At 43.0% G+C, this 19,905-nt stretch overlaps 1 protein-coding gene across 1 annotated transcript; it reads left to right on the forward strand.

Annotated features, from left to right (window-relative positions):
• Positions 1 to 14,561: 14,561 nt before the first annotated feature.
• sost (sclerostin) lies at positions 14,562 to 19,270 on the forward strand. The gene is made up of 2 exons (XM_047610084.1): positions 14,562 to 15,053; positions 17,491 to 19,270. Exons 1-2 carry the CDS (start codon positions 14,762 to 14,764, stop codon positions 17,892 to 17,894), a joined length of 696 nt encoding a protein of 231 aa, XP_047466040.1. The 5' UTR covers positions 14,562 to 14,761; the 3' UTR covers positions 17,895 to 19,270.
• Positions 19,271 to 19,905: the final 635 nt, after the last annotated feature.

Genomic DNA, 19,905 nt, shown 5'->3' on the forward strand with positions numbered 1-19,905 from the left:
ATTGTGCGTCTCGCTTTTGGAGTGATCTTTGTTGGTGAACCGCTCCCGTGAAGGGTAACAGTCGTCTTAAATCCCCCTCCATTCGCTCACATCTGTTTGTCGGTGGATTTGTAGATTCCGATCTCTTTAGAAATTTATTTTGTAAACTTTTCCAGACTGACGATCATTAACAACTCTTTTTCTGAAGTCCTAAGGAAGCTCCTTTGTCCTTTCCCACCGTACGCTTCCAAAAACATGGACTGTGACAAATCCCTGATTCTTTTTAAACAAAGCTCGTCAGTGAACAACACCTGAGCCTCTTTACATTGACGGGAAACATGTCTGAACAGACGGACTCTTATTTGAAATGAACTTGTAACCCTAGAGGTTGGTCAATAGAGAGGTAAAGACTGAACGAAGGTGAATCAGGTGTCTCGTGTTCTCTCCGTCAGGTGAAGCTGATCTGCGGTAATTGGAACGATGTGATAAATAGGGGGAGGAACTATTTCTCTGTCTCTCACTCACAACTTCTTCCTGCCAGTCACTGCAGCAGGAGTCATTGTTTATGTAGTGTGTCTTTTTCTGATTTATTGTGTTTGATAGTCTTTCTTTTTTGCTCATATTTCTGATTAGGGGTCACTTACTTTTGCACCTCACAACTATGTAATATTGGCTCGTTTTCCCAGTTTCAAAGCATAATATTTCAGTTGCGTTTGTCTGTGTTCTCTCAGCTGTCAGGACAGACACATTGCATGTGAATGAAGATAAGATTTTAAGTATGTGCTACTCAAATTGAACCTTATCCTGTTTCCAAGGAAGTCATCTGAATATTTTAATACCGGCTGCAGGTTTATGTCATTTTAAACACTGAGCAATCAACCAAAACAATCACCTATTGAGGAGCAAACCGTTAATACGATCTTTTCTGCGGGGGTTTGTGCGCTAATTGGTTGGTATATGGGAAAACAAATATTTTAGTTGCCGGGTCCCTCTTATAGATGGATAAATTCGCAATTAATCATGTAACGCAAACAGGAAAAGCGTAAACTTCTGGACTAGTGATCTGACCAGGTTATCACCCTCTAAGGAATAGGTTTTCATCAGGGGGTCTGTGAAATCTTTGGTTGATTAGACTTTTTTAAAAATGTTTTATTTATTTTTAATTTTCCCCCACAAATTGAAATTTCTTCAAATACATTAACATAAATCCAGCGTATTTTAGTAAAGGGATAAGGGATAGCTTAATAATGAAGGCAGAATGATAATAATCATGTATATTTATAACTAGCTCTAGGCTGAGTTTGATATAGAACACGTTTAGTAGGTAGAGGGTCCCTACTTAATCTCTCCATCAGTTTGGGGGTCCTTGAAGACCCCTGCTCTAAGGTTTTGGATAATGGAGGCATACATGAATGAGACGTCTGGGGCACTGGACTGCTGGAAAGTGTCCACTAGGTGGAGGCAAACCCCTGCTCTAACCTGGCATCTGAAAGGAAAGCCTTGAGGACTAATGACAAAAAAATAAATAAAATAAAAAAAACAGAATAACGGAGAAAAAGGGAGGAAAAGCCAGAGGGGAAATTACATCAAGAGCGGGAATGAGATGACAGGGACAGAACGGGTAAGCCTTCCAAGTCTGAGTCTCCAAGTGTTGATGCAAATGCTATTTTATGTTTCACAAGACTACACCGGCACACCTGGGATGGACCAGTAACACAGCGTGACATCCATCAGGGTTAAAACTGATTGGAGTAACTCTCTCTACCTTGCGCGCTACTCCACGGTCCCTTGCACAGCAATTACTGCAGACCAGCTGTGTGGTCCCTTCGGGGGCCCCCAGTAAACCAGGGCCCTCCTCCCTCCCTGCTACGCCTGAATTCAAAAACTTGGTACAAGTCGACAATTTCAAATAGCCGTTTCATGAAACACGGAAAAGGTCAACAGTTGAAGGTTTCTGTAATTGAAATAAAAAGCATAAAAAGCCAGACCTATTAGCCTCCATCATAACTCCACGTCCAGGGCGCCTGATTACCAAACATGCCATGCACAGTGCTCACCAGGGAGAGCCGAGGGTCAGGAAGTAGCTCGGGTAAAATGGAGGGATTATGTGTTGCGGCAGGTTATAGGTCCCTCTCTGCTGCTCATTTGAAGGAATCCAGGGTGCTTGTTTCCGAAATCTCATCAATAACAGCGCTGTGCTCCGTGTGATGAAGTGCCATTTATTTCAGCTATGCGCAGCGGCGGTTTGTGTGGCGTGGAAATGTTTATAGCTAAAGCCGGAATCAAAGCAGACAAGTTCCTGCTCTCGGGCTGATGGCGCGGCCCACGTTCTCGCTGGCGACACTTTAGCCTGCGACTCTGCGGAAGGACGTGTTTATATCCAAGATGGATTTGATTTAATGGGTTTGTACTTTTCAAATACAAGTGAATTAAAATGTCCTGCTTTCGCTGGAATCTCCCCATCTGTAGCTTTTCTTTCCCGGATGAAAGTGCGCCTTCGTACCTGATTTCATATTATGAGTCACTCGTCGTGTTTGAATAATACGGGTGGAAGCTCGTGTTTGATACTTGTTTATGGGGGAAATGATTCACTGGTGAGGAACAGGATATCCAATCAGTCGCAGACACTTTCTTGAGTTTTTTCCTATAATCTCACCAAATAAAATTATCAGTGGCCTTTGAAAATTTTATTGCCCTTGGACTCGTTCATCCCGTTTCCCCTCAGACTTTATTTGTGGAGTCCAGTAAAGTGATGTGCAAACTTCCAGCGTCGCTTTCTTTCTGCGGCTCAGATACACGTTCCCTCGCATGGCCCGTTCAGCTTTAATCCCTCTTTTTAATATGTTCATCAAATGGAAAGCACATGACGCTTTAAGTCCTCAGCATTCAGAGTTGGGAGCGGGCGAGAACGGGAGAAATGCACATCTGCGGCACATCGCTAATAATTATAAAATACTGAGTAGAAAAGGAGAAAGGGGGGAAATTGTTTTCTTTCTTTCTTTCTTTTTTTTTTGGAGCCGAGCGGCCCTCAGATCGTCTTCCAAGCGCCTGTGCCCGTGGAGCTGCTGCCTGTTTCATCTGCCGAGTGCTGTTTTAGTGCACTTGTTGTGTCGACCCCGAGGGGCCGGAGTGTGCACATCAAAACTGCACATTGACAGGAAGATGAAGGCGTCATCGGGCCAAACAAAAGGCTCTTTAGACATTATTACTTTGACGACTCCTTTGAAAAACAAGCAGGGACGTGTATGTGGTAATGATGATGAGAAACACTTAATAAGAACAATATCCTGCAAACAACAGAGCGACATTTAAACTGGCCTCGTTTTCAAAACTGATTACGCCGACTGCAAAAGGACACACATAATGACTGTATTTCTTCATCAGACATTTAAATGTTTAACTGGAAAAGGCAGCACTTATACTTAATTACATAAATTACCAACTTTTCAGCTGCAGAAGCTCACCACGTCTCACCTGTTTCCTCTTTGCGTGTCTTTTTAATCCCCAGTAGCTGATAATCTGAATAATAATGAAGAAGTGTTACCCACTGTAACCTCTTAAGTCAGACAGAGAGGGGAGGTGTGGACCATTAATAACGTGCTTAATAGGATAATCATATATTTTTTAAATCCATTCTTTCTGTGCATGTTTGCCTCATGTGGTGAGGTGACATTTAAAGAGCAGCAGAACCACTTTGTTAACCTCTTGAGGCCCGAGCTTTTGTTTAGTATGCATTTTTAATTTCTCCAAGGTATTTGTAATAGGACCTAAGATGTATAACTTTCAACAGGAAGTTGTAGTTTTTGGAAAAAACAATGTCCTCATACGTGGACACTGGGATTATTTCATTATTTATGATACCCGAACGTGGCTGAGCAAAACCAGAGTTGCGAACAACGAAGTCCCAACATCCTCGAACAAGTACTCGCTAATTAGCGACGTTGTACCTCGTTGCTATTGATAAAATGTGTTACATTTGCGCGTCATATCAAACTAGAAATGTTAATGGGCGTAAACAAATATGTTTTAGCCGTAGAATTTCCACTTTTGTCCTGTGATCGTCTGTAGAGTGAATCCGATGAAACGCTGGCTATCATGTTTTTAATGGCTAGTGTATTGACCATTTGCTACCACTAGATGGCAGACTAAAGTGTCCACCAACAAGGACAAGGGGTTTAAATGAAGCAGTATAAGCTGCAATAAAACCTAAAACTTTATGTCCCCATATGAGGACACAGGGTCTCAGGAGGTTAAAAAAAATTCCAATGTGATTGATGTTTTAGGGCAAGTAAACTTACTGAATATATTTAATGTGCATGAGAAAAGTAGGAATCTCATAGTGATTTAGGTAACGATGCTGAAACGCTGGCCTCATTTCCAGCCTTAAAACAGTTTTTGTGTCCCCACAAGTAGAATAGTTTATGCACATTGGAAACATTAACTATTCTCTCAGCCGTTACCTACAAAATCCATTTATTACAAGGGCGCACAACAACAAAATACGCATCTGCATCCCTGCGATTGCGCTTGTCCTCTTACAGGAATTGCACTTGAGTGATGCATTTTATGTAATCTGCTCCAGATGTGCTGTACCACTCAATTAACATCACCTGCTTAAAGTTAACTGCCTCACATTCCTAATGCAGTCGCTGCTCGAGCTTCGTACTGTAGCAGGGTACACTTCATTAACAGGAGTTTTTTTTTCCTTCTTTAAGGCATGGCTTAGGTTTTTAATAAGCTCATTATGTTTGTCAGTCTTTAACCAGAGAGCATGTGTGTGTACGCAGCTCCTAAGGAGCTGAGGAAACCGAGCTGTATCCTGTTCATGAGAAATCATAACGCAGTCTTTTAATTTAATTTCTTATTTGAATGCACAACTGCATAAATACACCTGATGTATTCTTGCATCACATTCAGTATTGGCACATGCGAAGGGATTCTCATGTGTGGAAGTGATCCGCCTTGTTTATATAGAAATCTGTCTTTAGAAGAGAGGCCAGCGAGTACTATTTCAGCTGTACCGGAGCATGCAACCCTCCCAGTCACAAATGACCCGGCTGTGTGCGGTCAGACTTCGTGAAGAGGTGCAGGAAAGCAACATTTCTGCATAAAACAAAGGCTGGACTCTGTCAGGAAGCTGCACAGTGGGTGGGCTCGGAGCTGACGGCAGGCTGCAGCACCTTTACATGACGAGCCGAGGCACGACCCCTTTAAAAAACCTCTGCTTATAATTAGCCTTTATTGGATTACGAATACGAGAGCTGCGGATTATTCTCACTCGCTTGTTATCTTGTTTTATTAATCTTGTAAAATTTCGAGCGATTCTCCGTTAACAGCATCAAACTCTCTCTGAGCTGGTGTGAGCTTGGAGCCTGTTTGTACTTTCATGCTTAATTAGCACACCTTGCAAAATATTCTGGGAAAGAATGTACAGCGCCGAAGCAGCACCAGACTTCTCATTCACCACCTGTGTATATCAGCCACAGGCTTCGTCTGATATTTTCATAAACCGGGAAACTTTTTTTTTTTTCTTGGAAAAACACTCGTCCGTCATTACTTGGCATCTGACCATCCAATATTGAAAAAGCTCAATTATAACATGAATCATGACATGAGTTCAGTGTAAACAGGTTTAAAGGTTAGATCTGGCTGGATTTCTATCATGTGCAATTTATAGATTTATTTTGGCAAATTCGGGTAGTTGCTGAAAGCAAGATAAAAACATTGATGCTGCTCTCATATTCATGGAGTAAATTTGGAGCCATAGATCAGAACGCCACCAAGGTTGGCTCGGATATCCCCCCCCCAAATACTTTTAAAAGAACCACATGAAATCAGCACCTATGTTCCGAGTTAGACGCATGACCAGTAAATCCAATTAGCATGAGAGAACTCTGTCATTCAACTTGCACGTTCTATACCAGGCAGAGCTAGCGTCATTTCTTTGAGTCATTCGTGAGCTGATTTATTTCTGGCTGGGCTTTGTACATCTAGTCTACATTAAAGTTTATGGGAAGTAAAATTGGGTTTCCCCCAAAATATGGCTACATGCTTCAAGCTCCCGGAGGTGCTATACTATTAGCCTAGCCTAAAATAGACCTCATTACTAGTTAGCTACTAGTTTTTATTAATACTTTAAAAATTAATGTTTACAACAATAAAGAGAAGGACACAGGCCTACCCATAAAATATAAAATCATCATTTTTTATTTCCATTAACTGGTGATCTTTAGAGCTTGTGTATATTCATGCCTCTGGTTTTTATGCTAAGCAATGCTAAATCTCGGCTCCAGCTCAATTTGTTCCAACAAATTACATTTTTAGAGAATTAGCCTGAAGCCATGCCTCATGTATTGCACACAGATGCCTTATGGGGCCCTAACAATGTATACACACATCACACGTTGTGTATATATATATATATATATAAAGGAGAAGCTAAGCTTAAGGTCTTCTTTAAACTGCAGGCATTGTCAAAATGAGAGCATAGACACCACACCTTCATCTGTCTGACAATAGTCTGAGCGTTAATTACAGTCCTTGACTCTAAGAGTGCTACGCAGGTTATATTTAAACATTGTGTGTGCTGTTTAATAGGACACAGTTTAGATTGAAGGGAAGGTGCAGCCTGTGAGGCACGTTAGTCAGCAGAAATCTGCTGCTGCTGGGAACACCTTGAACAAGACGTTAGGACAACAAGCTCGTCATTTAACACAACGCTGTCAATACAAATTTATCTACCTCATTTATTCTCTGGGTGTGAACAGATGGGTTATAGCTATTTTATCGACAAACATCTGTCCGCGCTGTTGTGTATGAAGTTATTTACCCTTATCTACCCTTCTCGTCGCCAATACTGAAGACTTGACTTTATCGCACCTTTCAGAAAAAGAAAGCTTCACGGTGCTGAACAAAGCAGAGGTTCAGTACAAAGGATTACACCAAGCGGACACAAACAACCATCACATAAAAGTGGACTTAGCTAGCCATAACTTGGAGCTACGAACACCAAAAACCTGGTCTGCTCATGTCATAAGGAAGGATTCAGTAGCAGTAAACGAATTAATGCCTTAATCCGACTTTAACTGGACAAGATAAGTGCATGTAAACACGTTACTCCTATTACTACTATTATTACTCCTACTAAAATCTGAGTCCTCCTTATCTGATTAAGACACACAGACAGTGTGATTGGAAAACAATTTTCTCCGGTATGTATATGTTTAATCAGGCGTTTAACTGGATAACGCGTGTGCGCCACAACCGCTGTGCTGGCGTATGACCCTGGAACAAAAAAATCCAAAAAAGACAGTCGTCTACTGAGCCAGTAGAAGAACCGCCTGAGGCATAGTTCGCATCTTATCTGCACCAGAAGTAGCGCACACATTACGTACATCATTAAAAAAGCTCTGCTATTAACCATCTGGTTGTTGTTTCAAATGTTGGTCTGCCGCTTGTACGACCCCGTTGTTTGTTTAAGCAATATTACCCGAGAGGATGTGCTTTAACATTATTTGAGCACGACGGTGATGCTCAAATTACGTTTAAGCACACCCTTGAGGGTAATACTGCGATTATACAACAATTACCAACAAAATAAAGCGTATAATTAAATATATATTCGTGTTGATGGACATTTTGCTCTCAAAATTTAAAGTCTTTTGCGAGTGTGCTTCCCGTTTCCATGGAAATAAATGGGGTCTGACTAATAACTTGAACACATCAGATAGTCCTGGAAACACCAGACGTCCCAAGACGTTCATCTGGCTGTGGTCAGTTCATTCCTGGACAATTCCAGTTGATTCAGTTCTTCATCCGAAGTAGACACAAATCTTTCTTTTGCTTTGGTTATTCTCATCCTCCTCCAACCATTCGTCAAAACTGAGACCACCAAATAAATCAAAATTAACAACAAACCGATCAATTTTGTAGGTTATTTTTCAGCTCCAGCTCCGACAGTTACAGTGTTGCCATGGAGATGGATACAATGTTGCCACAGACTTGGCGGAGCAATATTTTTAGTGATGAGTCAGCCGTGCTGTAATATTTTTGAGCACGTTCTAAATGTCTTATTGACCAATCAGATTGCTTGGTCGGAACTCCTTGTTGTATAATATATGACGTACTAGGTGAACCGGAAAGGGGGCTGTATTAACATGGTATAAACCTGCTGACAAGACACATATCGCCACCTGGTGTGGAGGAGGAGGACTTGTTGGTGTCATTTATTCGATTTTCTCTGTTGCATGTGAACTGGGACAATAGCTACTTTCGAGAAAATCTAATTTCGAGCACAGCTCGATTAAGCTGTGCGTGTAAATGCACTGAATGATGTTGTGTCAACAAAAGCAGTGAAAAGAAACAGGCTACAATTAGTTTTCAATGGAAGCGGGCGGTATGGAACAATAAACTGATCCCCTGACACTCATCACTGAGTGAGGTTCAAATCAAACATGAGTTGACTTCAACTTTTCAATGCCCCAATGATGCAGTGACACGGTAACACATAAAACACATTGTGAGGCAACACATTTGCCTCACCAGTTAGCTTTTAAATGGAGGACGTCATCCACTGGCGTCTACTAGCGCTTGAGCAACACTTGGCTGTTTTGTAACTTTTGTCGCTCGTGGCAGCTGATCATCTAGTATTCAAATGTTTAAGAAGTTGTTTGACCTTTTAGGATATCGCTCTCATATCAGTGTGTTAAGCCTTTGGTGCACATCAATACAGGATATGCATCAGATGACAACTTCATAGCAGAAGGAAGAGGAGATGTTTTGCTTGTTGTATTTGGCTGAACAACATCGATATTGCTCCCATAATTGTGTTTTAAGCCTTGATTTTACCTGAGCAAGGGACCTGCATTATCTTCTGTGCATACATATTATAATCAGGATTAAGGGAATCATAAAGAAACAAGTTGGTGACCATTAGCCATCAAAAGAAGGCACTTCTGAATCACATTAAAAGTACAAATTCAGTAGTTATATTACATGGTATACATAAGTTGAGGAAAAGCTCACGAAAAACCTTTTTCAAAACAAGTTGGAGTTACAAACACTCAAAAATATCTTCAGCTGTACACAAGCAGGGACTTGACACTGTGACAAAACCACCCGACAACACGCGACATATCTATCGTGTCCATGTGTGACGAACAAAGAGACACACACAGAGCGATAGTGGTGTACTTTGTGTAGTGAATAATTTGTCTGGTGATTTCTCTCGCCGCTGAGAATAGCACCCGTGGCCGGCTGGCGGGTAGCGTGCTGGTGGCGAGCGGTGCGCTGAGAGGATCGGGGCGGTTAGCAAACATCTTTGTGTGGTCTCTGTGGTCCAGCCGGACGAATTCCCACAGTTCCTACTCCTCGGCCTCAAGTCGGATTCAATGGGCGTACTTTCTATTTTGATGATTCTCTGAAAAAAGCCCAAAGACAAACAATGGAAATGGCTGTAGCCTGATTTATTGCAGCCAGGGATACGTCCTCTGTTTTCTCGCATGGAAACCACATAAAAGATTAGCGAGGAAGAAGAATTCCACTTTGGACTTTAAGGCTTATCATGTCTCAGCCAGAGTTCGCCTGGAGCAGTCCGTCACCTCCCGATGACCTCCTGCTCTGCTGGAGTCACCCCTCATGGCTACCAGCAGACAAACAGATTGTACCTACAGTTAAGGCTTAAGACGAGGAAAATACTAAATGCTGAAAACATCCTGTGCTATAATCCTATCTTTGATGTTATTTTTAATTCCATTTCTCTAATCTCACTAATCTCATCTCCAACTCACAAACCTTAATCTGTATCACAGAAACACGGAATATATTGTTGCTTTATTTCACTACAACATTGTTCCTGTGATCATAGATGCAGAGATTTAGCTTCGAAAGACTAGAGAGTCTATCAATAAATCAGTTGCCTTAACCGTGAGAGTGAACTCAGGTATTCCCCACAAAATGATACAGAGCCGAGCCATTGTCAATAATGACGCACTTACAACTATAATCAGGATCAAAGCCATCGACCATTTCCACCGTTACAGTTTTATTTATGGTGACTGACAACCTTTAGATCCTTTACAGGATCATGAGAGCGATGAAAATGTGAGCGAAAGCACACATTTGTTTTTGATCATTCTCATCCAGCAGCATTTCCAGTTTAGCAACCTCTGCTGCTTTTAGCATTAAGGGAGTTCTTTTAACAAGGCCGATGCAATGTTGGGACGGAAATCGTATCATGAATAGATGTTTTCTTGCAGAGAAAAAGAAGCCGTTTCCATAAACTGTAGCAGATTTAAAGTTGTAAGTCATATTTGATGTTAAAGCGTGCTGGACATCACCTACTGCATATTCTAGTATCTGTTCCAAAACTCTTATTTTGCACAGATTTTTTCATCATAATTTTAATTAAAGCCATTTAGAGTCTGTCAGTTTTCAGAAGAACTTCCTGTGACTCATCTTGCACTAAGGGGCGTGGACTATTGGAAGTTGACTGTATATACTAGGTCCCTCCCTCCTTCGTAACATTTGTTTCTCAGCTGGAAGTTGACCAATCAGAGCAGAATTGGCTTTTTGAAAGGGATGTGCACTGTCCCTAGCTTCCTGTTTTTACAGCATACATGTAAAATATACAGAATTAAATCACATACCACTAGCCATTTTCATGGAAGCTTTAAGAGTTGTAACATACAGCCAGCACTGTGGCATTTAATGTGGATTGTTTCCCATAATCTACTTAAAATCTGAGTTAAATATGTCCAGATGTGCAGTTTCCTAAAATGCCAATATGATCTACAGACACTTCATAAACATCTGCATGCACATGATCAGAGATTTTTCCCAACGTGTAACATCATCTGCACACAGACTTGTCCTGTCACATGTGATAAAACAATGTACTTTTGACACCCGATTTTTTTTCGAGCAGGAACTTGGTCCTAAATATACAGTTTATGACAGCTACTCAATTGGAATTAACATTCAGGAATGATTCAAACCACAATAAAACACCAGGGTATTTGTTACTGATCCACATCTGAGGAGAACACATCAACACATTTTCAAAATGCTCGTATTGAATGTCTTGTTTTGGTAAAAGAAAACATAAACATAAATTTTACGGCTGTACAACAGATTTGGCTACATTTACTGTTGTAATACTGGGGCAGTGTTTGATTTAATAGAATAGAATTATAAACACTAATGTTCGTGTAAATGCTACAAATAGAAAAAGCTTTTTGTGATGGCATACTTTGAAAAATGCGATCATAGAGTATCAGCAAAAAACTTTAAGAATGTATAAGACATAAGAACTTTGTTTAGTGCAGCACTTTTTACAACATATAAATCTTTCTAACAGCACAGATATATAATTGACAGAACCTTAGTTACAAATGTAACTAAGGTTCTGTCAATTTACTTCCACTTTCTGCTGGTCAGGAGGAAAAAAAATATAATCTAACAAAAGTTACTGATACTCCAAATGGACTGTAGGCTGTAGGCTTGAAGCACATAGCACATCTGTTAACACTTTGTGTAATTGTGTAATTACACTCACTTCCAGAAGGGGGAGACATATGTTCCATATTGCAGCTTTAAATAATTTAAAATTGGCAAAATTTTGACTTTGAAGTAACCAAGATGTTGGACATTTAAATATGAACAAATTATATTACTTGACAGTCTGTGACACATTTCAGTTGGTATCAAATGCTCTTAAAACCAAGCCCAGGCCGGCTGTAGTATGAAAAACGATTTTCTTTTCCAACAGAGGGGCTAAAAAAGGGCAATAATTCACACTTAATCCAAGGTGTCAACATTTGTATCAAAAAAAAATCAAACTTCTACATGTTCCTCTGGTCCTGACTGTAATATCTTTCTAGGGATTGATGTGAGAACGCCAAAAAAAACCACACCTGAGCCCACTTTGCATAATTGCGGTGGACACATTATGAATAATTCCTTCACTCATATGGGACGTTAAACATTGCCGAGTTCCAAACAGGCAGCGGCGTAATAATATCTCCTTATTTGCTGTCAACGGACCGTAAATGTGTTGGGGAAAAAAGACGAATTTGCTTCCAACCTTTGCGATCAAGTAGTTAATTAGGTTTGATGATGAATCTCACTCTGAAACACGAGGCACGAGGAGCTGGAAGGGTTTGTTTATGGACTGAAAACACTGCTTTTCTCCATTTCCACAAAAATTATGCTCTGCCATCCCTCGCAGCGCTGGAGGCCTTCTTGCAATCTGGTGCGCATCTGATTGTTATTTGGGCCTCATTGTACTGTTATCATGATAAAAAAACATACTGTGCTGGGGCCCAAGGGTTCTATAAAAAATCCCAGAGAGGTCTAAATTTGAGACCGTGACTGACATCCGTCGCGATGTCGGCGAGAAAGGCTGTAATCAGAGCTGGCTTAGTGTAGACAGTGGGGACCATCAATCCCTCCCTGAAAAGAAGAAAAAAAAAAAGTCTGGCACAACCTCAGAGCTGGAGGGTTACACACAATAGGAGGACATAGCTGTCTTCTTTACTTACTTTAAAATGTTCTGGATCATAAAATGGAGAATCATGCTTGACATCAGAATTCATAAAGGTCACAAAAGTTACATCAGCACTCGGCGAAAAATTCCTTCTGCGCCTCTCAAAGTGCAAGGTACTTAGATGTAGATGTTTTTTGGGTTTTCTTCTTTCCAAACGCTCTTGTACATCAGTGGCTATGTTTACTTGGACAATATTTCTTCAACCTGACAGAAGGAAGCATGATAAGTAACTCTTGACATGCACAAAGTGGACCTGTCCGCTGTGGAGCCTCAAATCTGCTGGAAATGTAACAAATGTAAGAGAAGACGTGGGGGCAAACCTGCTCAGAGCGAACTGGATTCGCTCCAACTGGAGAAAACGATCAGGTCAAGCGCTTGCGCGGTTGTTAAGCCCGAGATTTTAGCCGTAACATCTAATATTTCACCGCTGTGTTTTCCAGCTCGCTCGAACGCACCTTTCATGCTATTCCCCCCGACGATATAAAACATGTTCATCTTCAGAACATTCACTCTTGCACTCCGAGGAGAGTCTTCATAAATATGTACAAAGATTTTCCTATTTCGATCCACTCCCCGCGGTTCGACTCCAGACGCTAACTGCACTTGACAACGTCTGAATTTCGGCAACAGCTGCGGGATGAAGGAATGTGTAGATTAAGAGACAACGCTGCCTTGCGCCTTTAGAAAACACACGCATGCGAACACACTGTTGAGCGTGCAACATGTCACGTTTTCTGTGGTAGGACTCCAGAAAACACGGCTGACCAGAGATTAGGTTTTTATGGAACGATAAACGGCCTCGTTGCCTCTGGATCTTCAGCAGAAAATAAAACGCTTCGAGACTCATTTTTCACGATAAAATCATTTTTAATTTAGCGTTCTGCTCAGTCACGTCCACCGCTTTGGGCCGTGATGGACGGCCAGCTGACCACAGCTGCAAACCCTGATTTCAGGCTTGTATAAAACAGGAGGACGTGTATGATTATGAAAGCATCCCTGCGCCTCAACGAGCGGGTTCGGCAAATGTGTTATTGACCAAGATAACCGCTTTATATCTCTCTGACTTTACTTTCTCCCTTTTCGGGGCCGTTATTGTGACTTGCCTCTGCGTGACCATCAAACCAAACGGGCACTAAAAAAAGACCAGTGTGATGCTAATGAACTCTAATCCCATCTCTTCCCCTCCACAAGTCTATTCTCCCTCAAGAGGGCAGTGTTTGAATGAGGGAGCCTCCATCTGTCAGCACTCATCATATGACTGGGATAAGAGGGATGCCAAGAACTTTTAGTCCTCAGTCCATATTATTCAAACCAGATATAGAACATTGGATTCTCATGAAGAGAATTAGCCGAATTCAAACATAAGTGTGTCTGATTGCAGGACGAGGAGGAGGAGGAAGGAGTAGGCTGTGAAAAGTCCCAGCTGAGATTTATTATTATTTTTTTTTTTATTATTATTATTTATTTTTTCTCAGAACTGAACATGTCATTACTTTGAATGTGTCTGCCGAGAGAGCTACGACAATGCGTAATTAATGCGAGGGATGAATGATTCATCACTTGTGGGCAGCCTCGTATCAAACGGGCTGCATGTTGCAGCAGTGGAACAACTCGAGACGAAGTCCAAGATAAACCACCTCAGAAATATTTTTTGAGACACGCAATGCTGCGGAAGTCATTAAAAGGATGGAGGTGGGGGGGAGGGGGAGAAGATGCGTTTGTGAACTTAATTCCAACAACAACACCAGCAGGATCAGAATGATGTGCGCGTCAGTTGTTTTCTTTCCCCTCGTGTTCTTTCACTCCCATCCCTCGCCCTGTACATCTTTGCCTCCCACACACACACACACATTTTCCCTTTTCACTTTTCGCTCTTCAAGATTTTCATTTCTCCCTTTCTCCGTTCACTTTCTCACTCTCTCTCTCTCTCCCACCCTCCCATCATCTTCCCCCTCCTCCTCCTCCTCCTCCTCCTGTTCTTTCTCAATGAATCTCTCTCCCAGGTTCGACCCCTCCCACTTTGTGTAAGCGCTTAATTGTCAGCCCCGACGGAAACTTGCGTAAAGCTTAAATACCGCGTGTGCCTCTCCTCAGACCGAAGGTGGAAGTGACCAACGCGTCCAAAGCAGGGGCATCTCCGGCGCGCTCTCCGTCCTCTTTTCCTTTTTACAAAATTCCCGACTCCCCTCCCGGTGTGACTCTCTCTATCACGCGGCGCCAAGTGACCGACAAGTCAGCATGCAGGTGTCTCTGGCCCTCCTCGTCTCCAGCTCGGCGCTCCTGCTGCTCCAGGGATGCTGCACCGCCGTGAAGGGATGGAAGGTACTAAAAAACGACGGCACGGAGATTTTACCGGAGTACACAGAAAATTCTCGGACGCCCCAGGAGGCAATACTGCCGGCGTCCAACGGCAGCGACAACAACAACAACAACAACAACAATAACAACAACAACAACAATAACAACAACAGCAACACAGTGAATAACAGGGCGAAAAACGGCGGAAGGACGGCGAACACCGTTTCTTTCAGTAAGTGTCACGGTTTAGACTGTTCAAATCTTCACTTTGTTTAAATTTAGGATTGGAAAAAAAATAAAAATACAGCATATTAATCGTTAATCACGCGCGGGGCTGTTAAAACTTTTGTTTCATCAAAGCTTTTTTAACATAAAAAAATAAAATAAAAATATTTAGACAAATTTCAGGTCAGCTCAGTATATTTTGTGAACATTAATAAAATGGTATTTTTGAATTCGAGTTAATTCAACTTCAATTAAGACACATTTATATTTCTTTTACAAAATTATAAATATATATTCGTCAAATGCTTAAACAAAACTTAACTTTACCTCAAAAATATAAATTTAATTGGTAATTTTTTTAAATTTTGAAATATAAATTTAGATGTGTGAAATCTAGCCTAGTACAGTTGATTAGATTCGATTTTTTTTGCCTTTTTCACAGCAGGCAGAGACAACCTGCCTTCATTTCCAGCCTCACTTTCACACCACTTCCCTGATTAGGAGCAGCTCTCTTGTGTGGGAAGTGTGTTTTTTCGTGTTTGTGTTTAATCCAGAGATGAGGGTGATGAGAGCGCCTCAGACACGCATTCTTGTGGTTTCTTCCACAACCCCCCCTCCTGCACAATTTGAAGCAGAGCATTCAGAGACACTTTTTTTTTTCCCCCTCCTCTCTCTTTTCACGTTGTTTTCCAGGTTGTTTCCTCTCATACTCCCTTATACTATTAGTCAGGCTCTACTTACGCCATAACTGTTTGATTGCAACAACATGTCTCCCAAATAGAAAAGCACACACACAGTTTGTTCTCCGGGGTGGTGGTGGGGATGGTGGTGGGTGGGGGAATCTTTGGGGTTGCTTTTTAAATGCAACGCTGCCTTTGTGAATGATTCCCACCTGTGGCCAGTGAAGGCTGCACGTTCTGATTGAGCGGAGCGTGAGGGATAATCTCACGCCTGCTCTCGAGATGGGTGGCGCGATCTCTTTGCTTAATCACGGCCACTTGATTTACAGATCAGAGGAGGTGATTGATTGGATTAGAGGAGCAACAGCTGATGGAGCAAATTAGCGAGTCAAGGTCAGTTATTGTGACTGATTTTGTCTTCAGGTGGTGGGATAAGCAATCACACGCAAAGCAACAAATCCTCACCCTAAACACTTGTTTTTCCGCTTCATTAGTAGGGTGGAGGGGGGGGGGGGGGAGAAAAAAATGGGAAACACGTCTTTTGTTGCCCCAGTGAATGCGAAGCACATGTGCTCGCATAAGGAGACAGAAATCTCCTGGATTATTTTCTCAGTTTTGGTCCTGGGACGGTTCCCTGTGGTCCCTGTGGGGGTCACGGCGCAGGCTTTGACCACAGCCTGGACTCCCTCCAGCCCTCTCCCAAGGCTTGTCTCTCAGAGATGAGGGAAGAGAAGGAGCTCACGCAACTGTACAGTAGTGCAGTGTGCGATGCTTTCTCATTTCAGGCCACCCTCATTAGAACAACCTGATATATATATATTTTTTTTAAATGGTAATCGGTTCAAACCACTGCCCAGTAGGACTTGTATACCGCTGTGGTCCTTTCAGCAGTGGCCACAGAATAACTAGATCAGGTTCTCGTGGGGAGAAAACAAAAAAAAAAAAAGGAAGTCACCTCACATAAATCCTTTGTTCAGCCTATTTTTTTGCAAAGAAAGGCTGAGAGGAAAACAGATCCCTCTCTGAGCGTATCAGTTCTTAACCAACGGTCCCTTTTTTTCCTCTTTTTTTTTTTTTTTTTTTTACACTCGGCTTGTTAAAAAAAAAAACACGGGACAATAACTCATGCATACGACTGTTTAAAAGCCGTGGCTGAAATATAGGATTACAGGCTGAGTGCGTGGTCTCCAAATCAGTCTGGCAAATGTCCAGTTTGCTCCAAAAAAAGTGTACCGCTTTAAAATAACCAGACAGCTATTTACTCTTCCATCGCCACATAACGTTTCCTGAGGGCCAGCGCCGAGTGCCAGCTCTTTTCTTCCAGCTCAGCTCGGGTTGTGATTGAGCTGTTTAATGGCCCCCAGGTCTGGATTTGCTATCAGCTGATTGCTGCCAGCTGGATATCTTCGCCGAGCCTTGTTGTCGGCTAATGATCGGAGCATGAATCAAATTCAGATCTGATCTCGCTGGATCAAACCTCCACTTTAAAGTACAAATTGCGCTATTAAGTCGAGTTTATAAAAGTGGACTCCTCGCAAATTAAATGCTGCCTCCAATTCAGATGCTATCTTATCCGTGTTGGTTTTATTTGACCACAAATGAAGACGAAAAAAAGGAAAAAGGAGTCGGAAAAAACTGGAATAGAAGATGGCACCGAAGCAGTTAACTTGCAAAAATGTTCACCCCGGTGTGCGGCACTTCAAAGTGTTTGTGTTGGGCCGACTCCACGAGTGTTTAACTGTGATATCCTGCTCTTCATCCCAGGTGCCTCGGAGCTGAGCTGCAGAGAGCTGCGGTCCACCCGCTACATCACCGACGGATCTTGCCGCAGCGCCAAGCCCGTTAAGGAGCTGGTGTGCTCGGGCCAGTGCCTGCCCTCTCACCTCATGCCCAACTCCATCGTGCGCGGCAAGTGGTGGAGGAACAGCGCCTCGGACTACCGCTGCATCCCGGCGCACTCCCGGACTCGCAGGGTCCAGCTCCAGTGTCCCAACGGCAACACTCGGACTTACAAGATCCGCGTGGTCACGTCCTGCAAGTGCAAGCGCTTCAGGCCCCACCACAACCAGTCGGTGGCCAAGGAGGTCCCGAAGGCGCAGCGCAACAAGAAGCGCCTGTCTCCGGGCCGGAGCAAGAACAACACGCCGCTGGTGGGCAACTCGTACTGATGCTCCTCCGCGGCATCCAGAGACCGAAGCGCACTCACACACACGCACACACGTTAACACAACACACCAACCAACATATCCCCCTTCAAATAAAGAGGGGACGCAGTTTTCGAGGAGAGAGAATTCATAAGCTAATTGCTAGGCTGACTGTAAGTCATCAGCCTGTGTTTTTCTGTCACTTGACAGCGTTATTTGTGAACTTTGCTTATTTGCATGAGTAAGTGTCAGGGCTTGCCGCGGCTGTGGCTAGTCAGGAGATGCAGCGCCATGATGGATATTACAAAACACGAATCTGATCACCCCAACAGCTCTGTGGGCTCGGCTCTTCCTTCCACTCAGGCCGATTTCTTTTAATGAGAAGTCCTCCCTGAGGCTTTGAACCCATCTGTACAAACATCCAGCGGATGCAGAACTACAGCTCTGTTTAAAGCTGAAAAGGTGTATCCGCGCTCCAGAGTGGTTGTAATCCGTCTCCTTTTCGACTGCGTTGTGTGTGTGTGTGTGTGTGTGTGGAGGAGACGGTGGAAGCTCTGGGGGTGTCTGACGGTGGGATGTTGACAGGTTTTGAGAGGCCCTGGTGCGCACAGCGGTCCAGGCAGCCCGCTAAAGGCCTCCCTCGTCAGGATAGCGCCGCGGCGCTCTCCGGGTCGGTTACAGATTTCCCACAGCTAGATGCAAAAAAAAAAAAAAAAAAAGTCAGGAGCGAAAGAGAAAGCAGCACTAACACCACCACAGGGCATGGGGCATTGCTGTGACTCCTCTTAATTACTAAATGAGCCCATTCCTGTGTTAGGATTTGAGTCATAAAAAAGCCATTTCCTCTAGACATAGCCGGTTCCTGTTTGCTGGAATCACACACAAAACAGTGCACATGGCGTGTAGGAGGCATAAAGAAAATTTGCGTGGTTATGTTGTTACCTAGGGGCAGAGAGCTCTCCAACACACCCACACTGGAATTCTTTCGCTGCAGCGATCAAACCATCCCCAGCCAAAAATCCATCTGTCGTGTTAGCCTGCAGGATTCGAGACACCTCCACTCCTCTCTGCGCCCATTCTGTAAATAGCTCGAGACGGGAACAAAAATAATGTTTTGCCGTTGTATCGATTATCCAGCGAGGAAGAGGAAGCGGCGTTATCTAGCCTGTCGCCGACAGACAACGCAGACCTCCTTCCTCAGCCCCAGATTGGACTGAACTTCGCCGAGATTATCCACAGACATTCCTGTCAGCACTGTGTTGTTTTTCCTGCTTGTATTGCTTCCTGATTTTTTTTTTTTTTTTTTAGTTTTGTCTTGTTTGTTTGTTTTGGGTTGTCTAAACTGTGCCAGCAATGTTTGCCTCTTTTTCCAGCCGTGTGTGTTTTGAAATGGCAACTGGGGGGGGGGGGGGGGGGGGGTTGTAAGCCGAGAGCTGATTGTACATATCATATCAGTGCGGTGTTCTGTGGCGGAGGGCGGGGTGGGGGGGGGGGCTGGTGGGGGGTGGGGGGGGGGGGGGGGGGGGGCGCTGGTGGGGGGTGGGGGGGGGGGGGCTCGTATGAAGAGAAACAGGCGAGGGAGCGTGGGCTGTTTCCTACAGACGCAAAGAAGGACTGTTACAAAGAATGAACTGCATATTTATTTTTTATTTCCACATTTAAATTATTTATGCAACCTTTTGTAGTAAATGATAGCCATTATTGTCATATAGTGTGATAGAGACTTTGGAAGTGAAAAACTGTACAGAACCTGAATAAAGTAAAGGAAGATATATTTGAAAAGAGTTGGCTTATTTGGTATCTTTTTGTATTCGACGGTGGCCACAGGTAACTCACCCTTTCACTGGCCCTTATGGATGCGATATAAACTGTTGTGACACACTATAATGCAGTTGTAAGCAGATCTCATGTGGAGCTACGTTACGGCGTGCAATAAATCTGTTATATAAATACAAAATATTTGGGGTTTTTAAACTGTACGTGCATTTTTAATTTTTTTTTGCCCACTGTCCATGCAAAGAAAATCAGCCGCTTG

Source organism: Mugil cephalus, chromosome 16 (assembly GCF_022458985.1).
Source record: "Mugil cephalus isolate CIBA_MC_2020 chromosome 16, CIBA_Mcephalus_1.1, whole genome shotgun sequence".
Taxonomy (NCBI): Eukaryota; Metazoa; Chordata; class Actinopteri; order Mugiliformes; family Mugilidae; genus Mugil; species Mugil cephalus.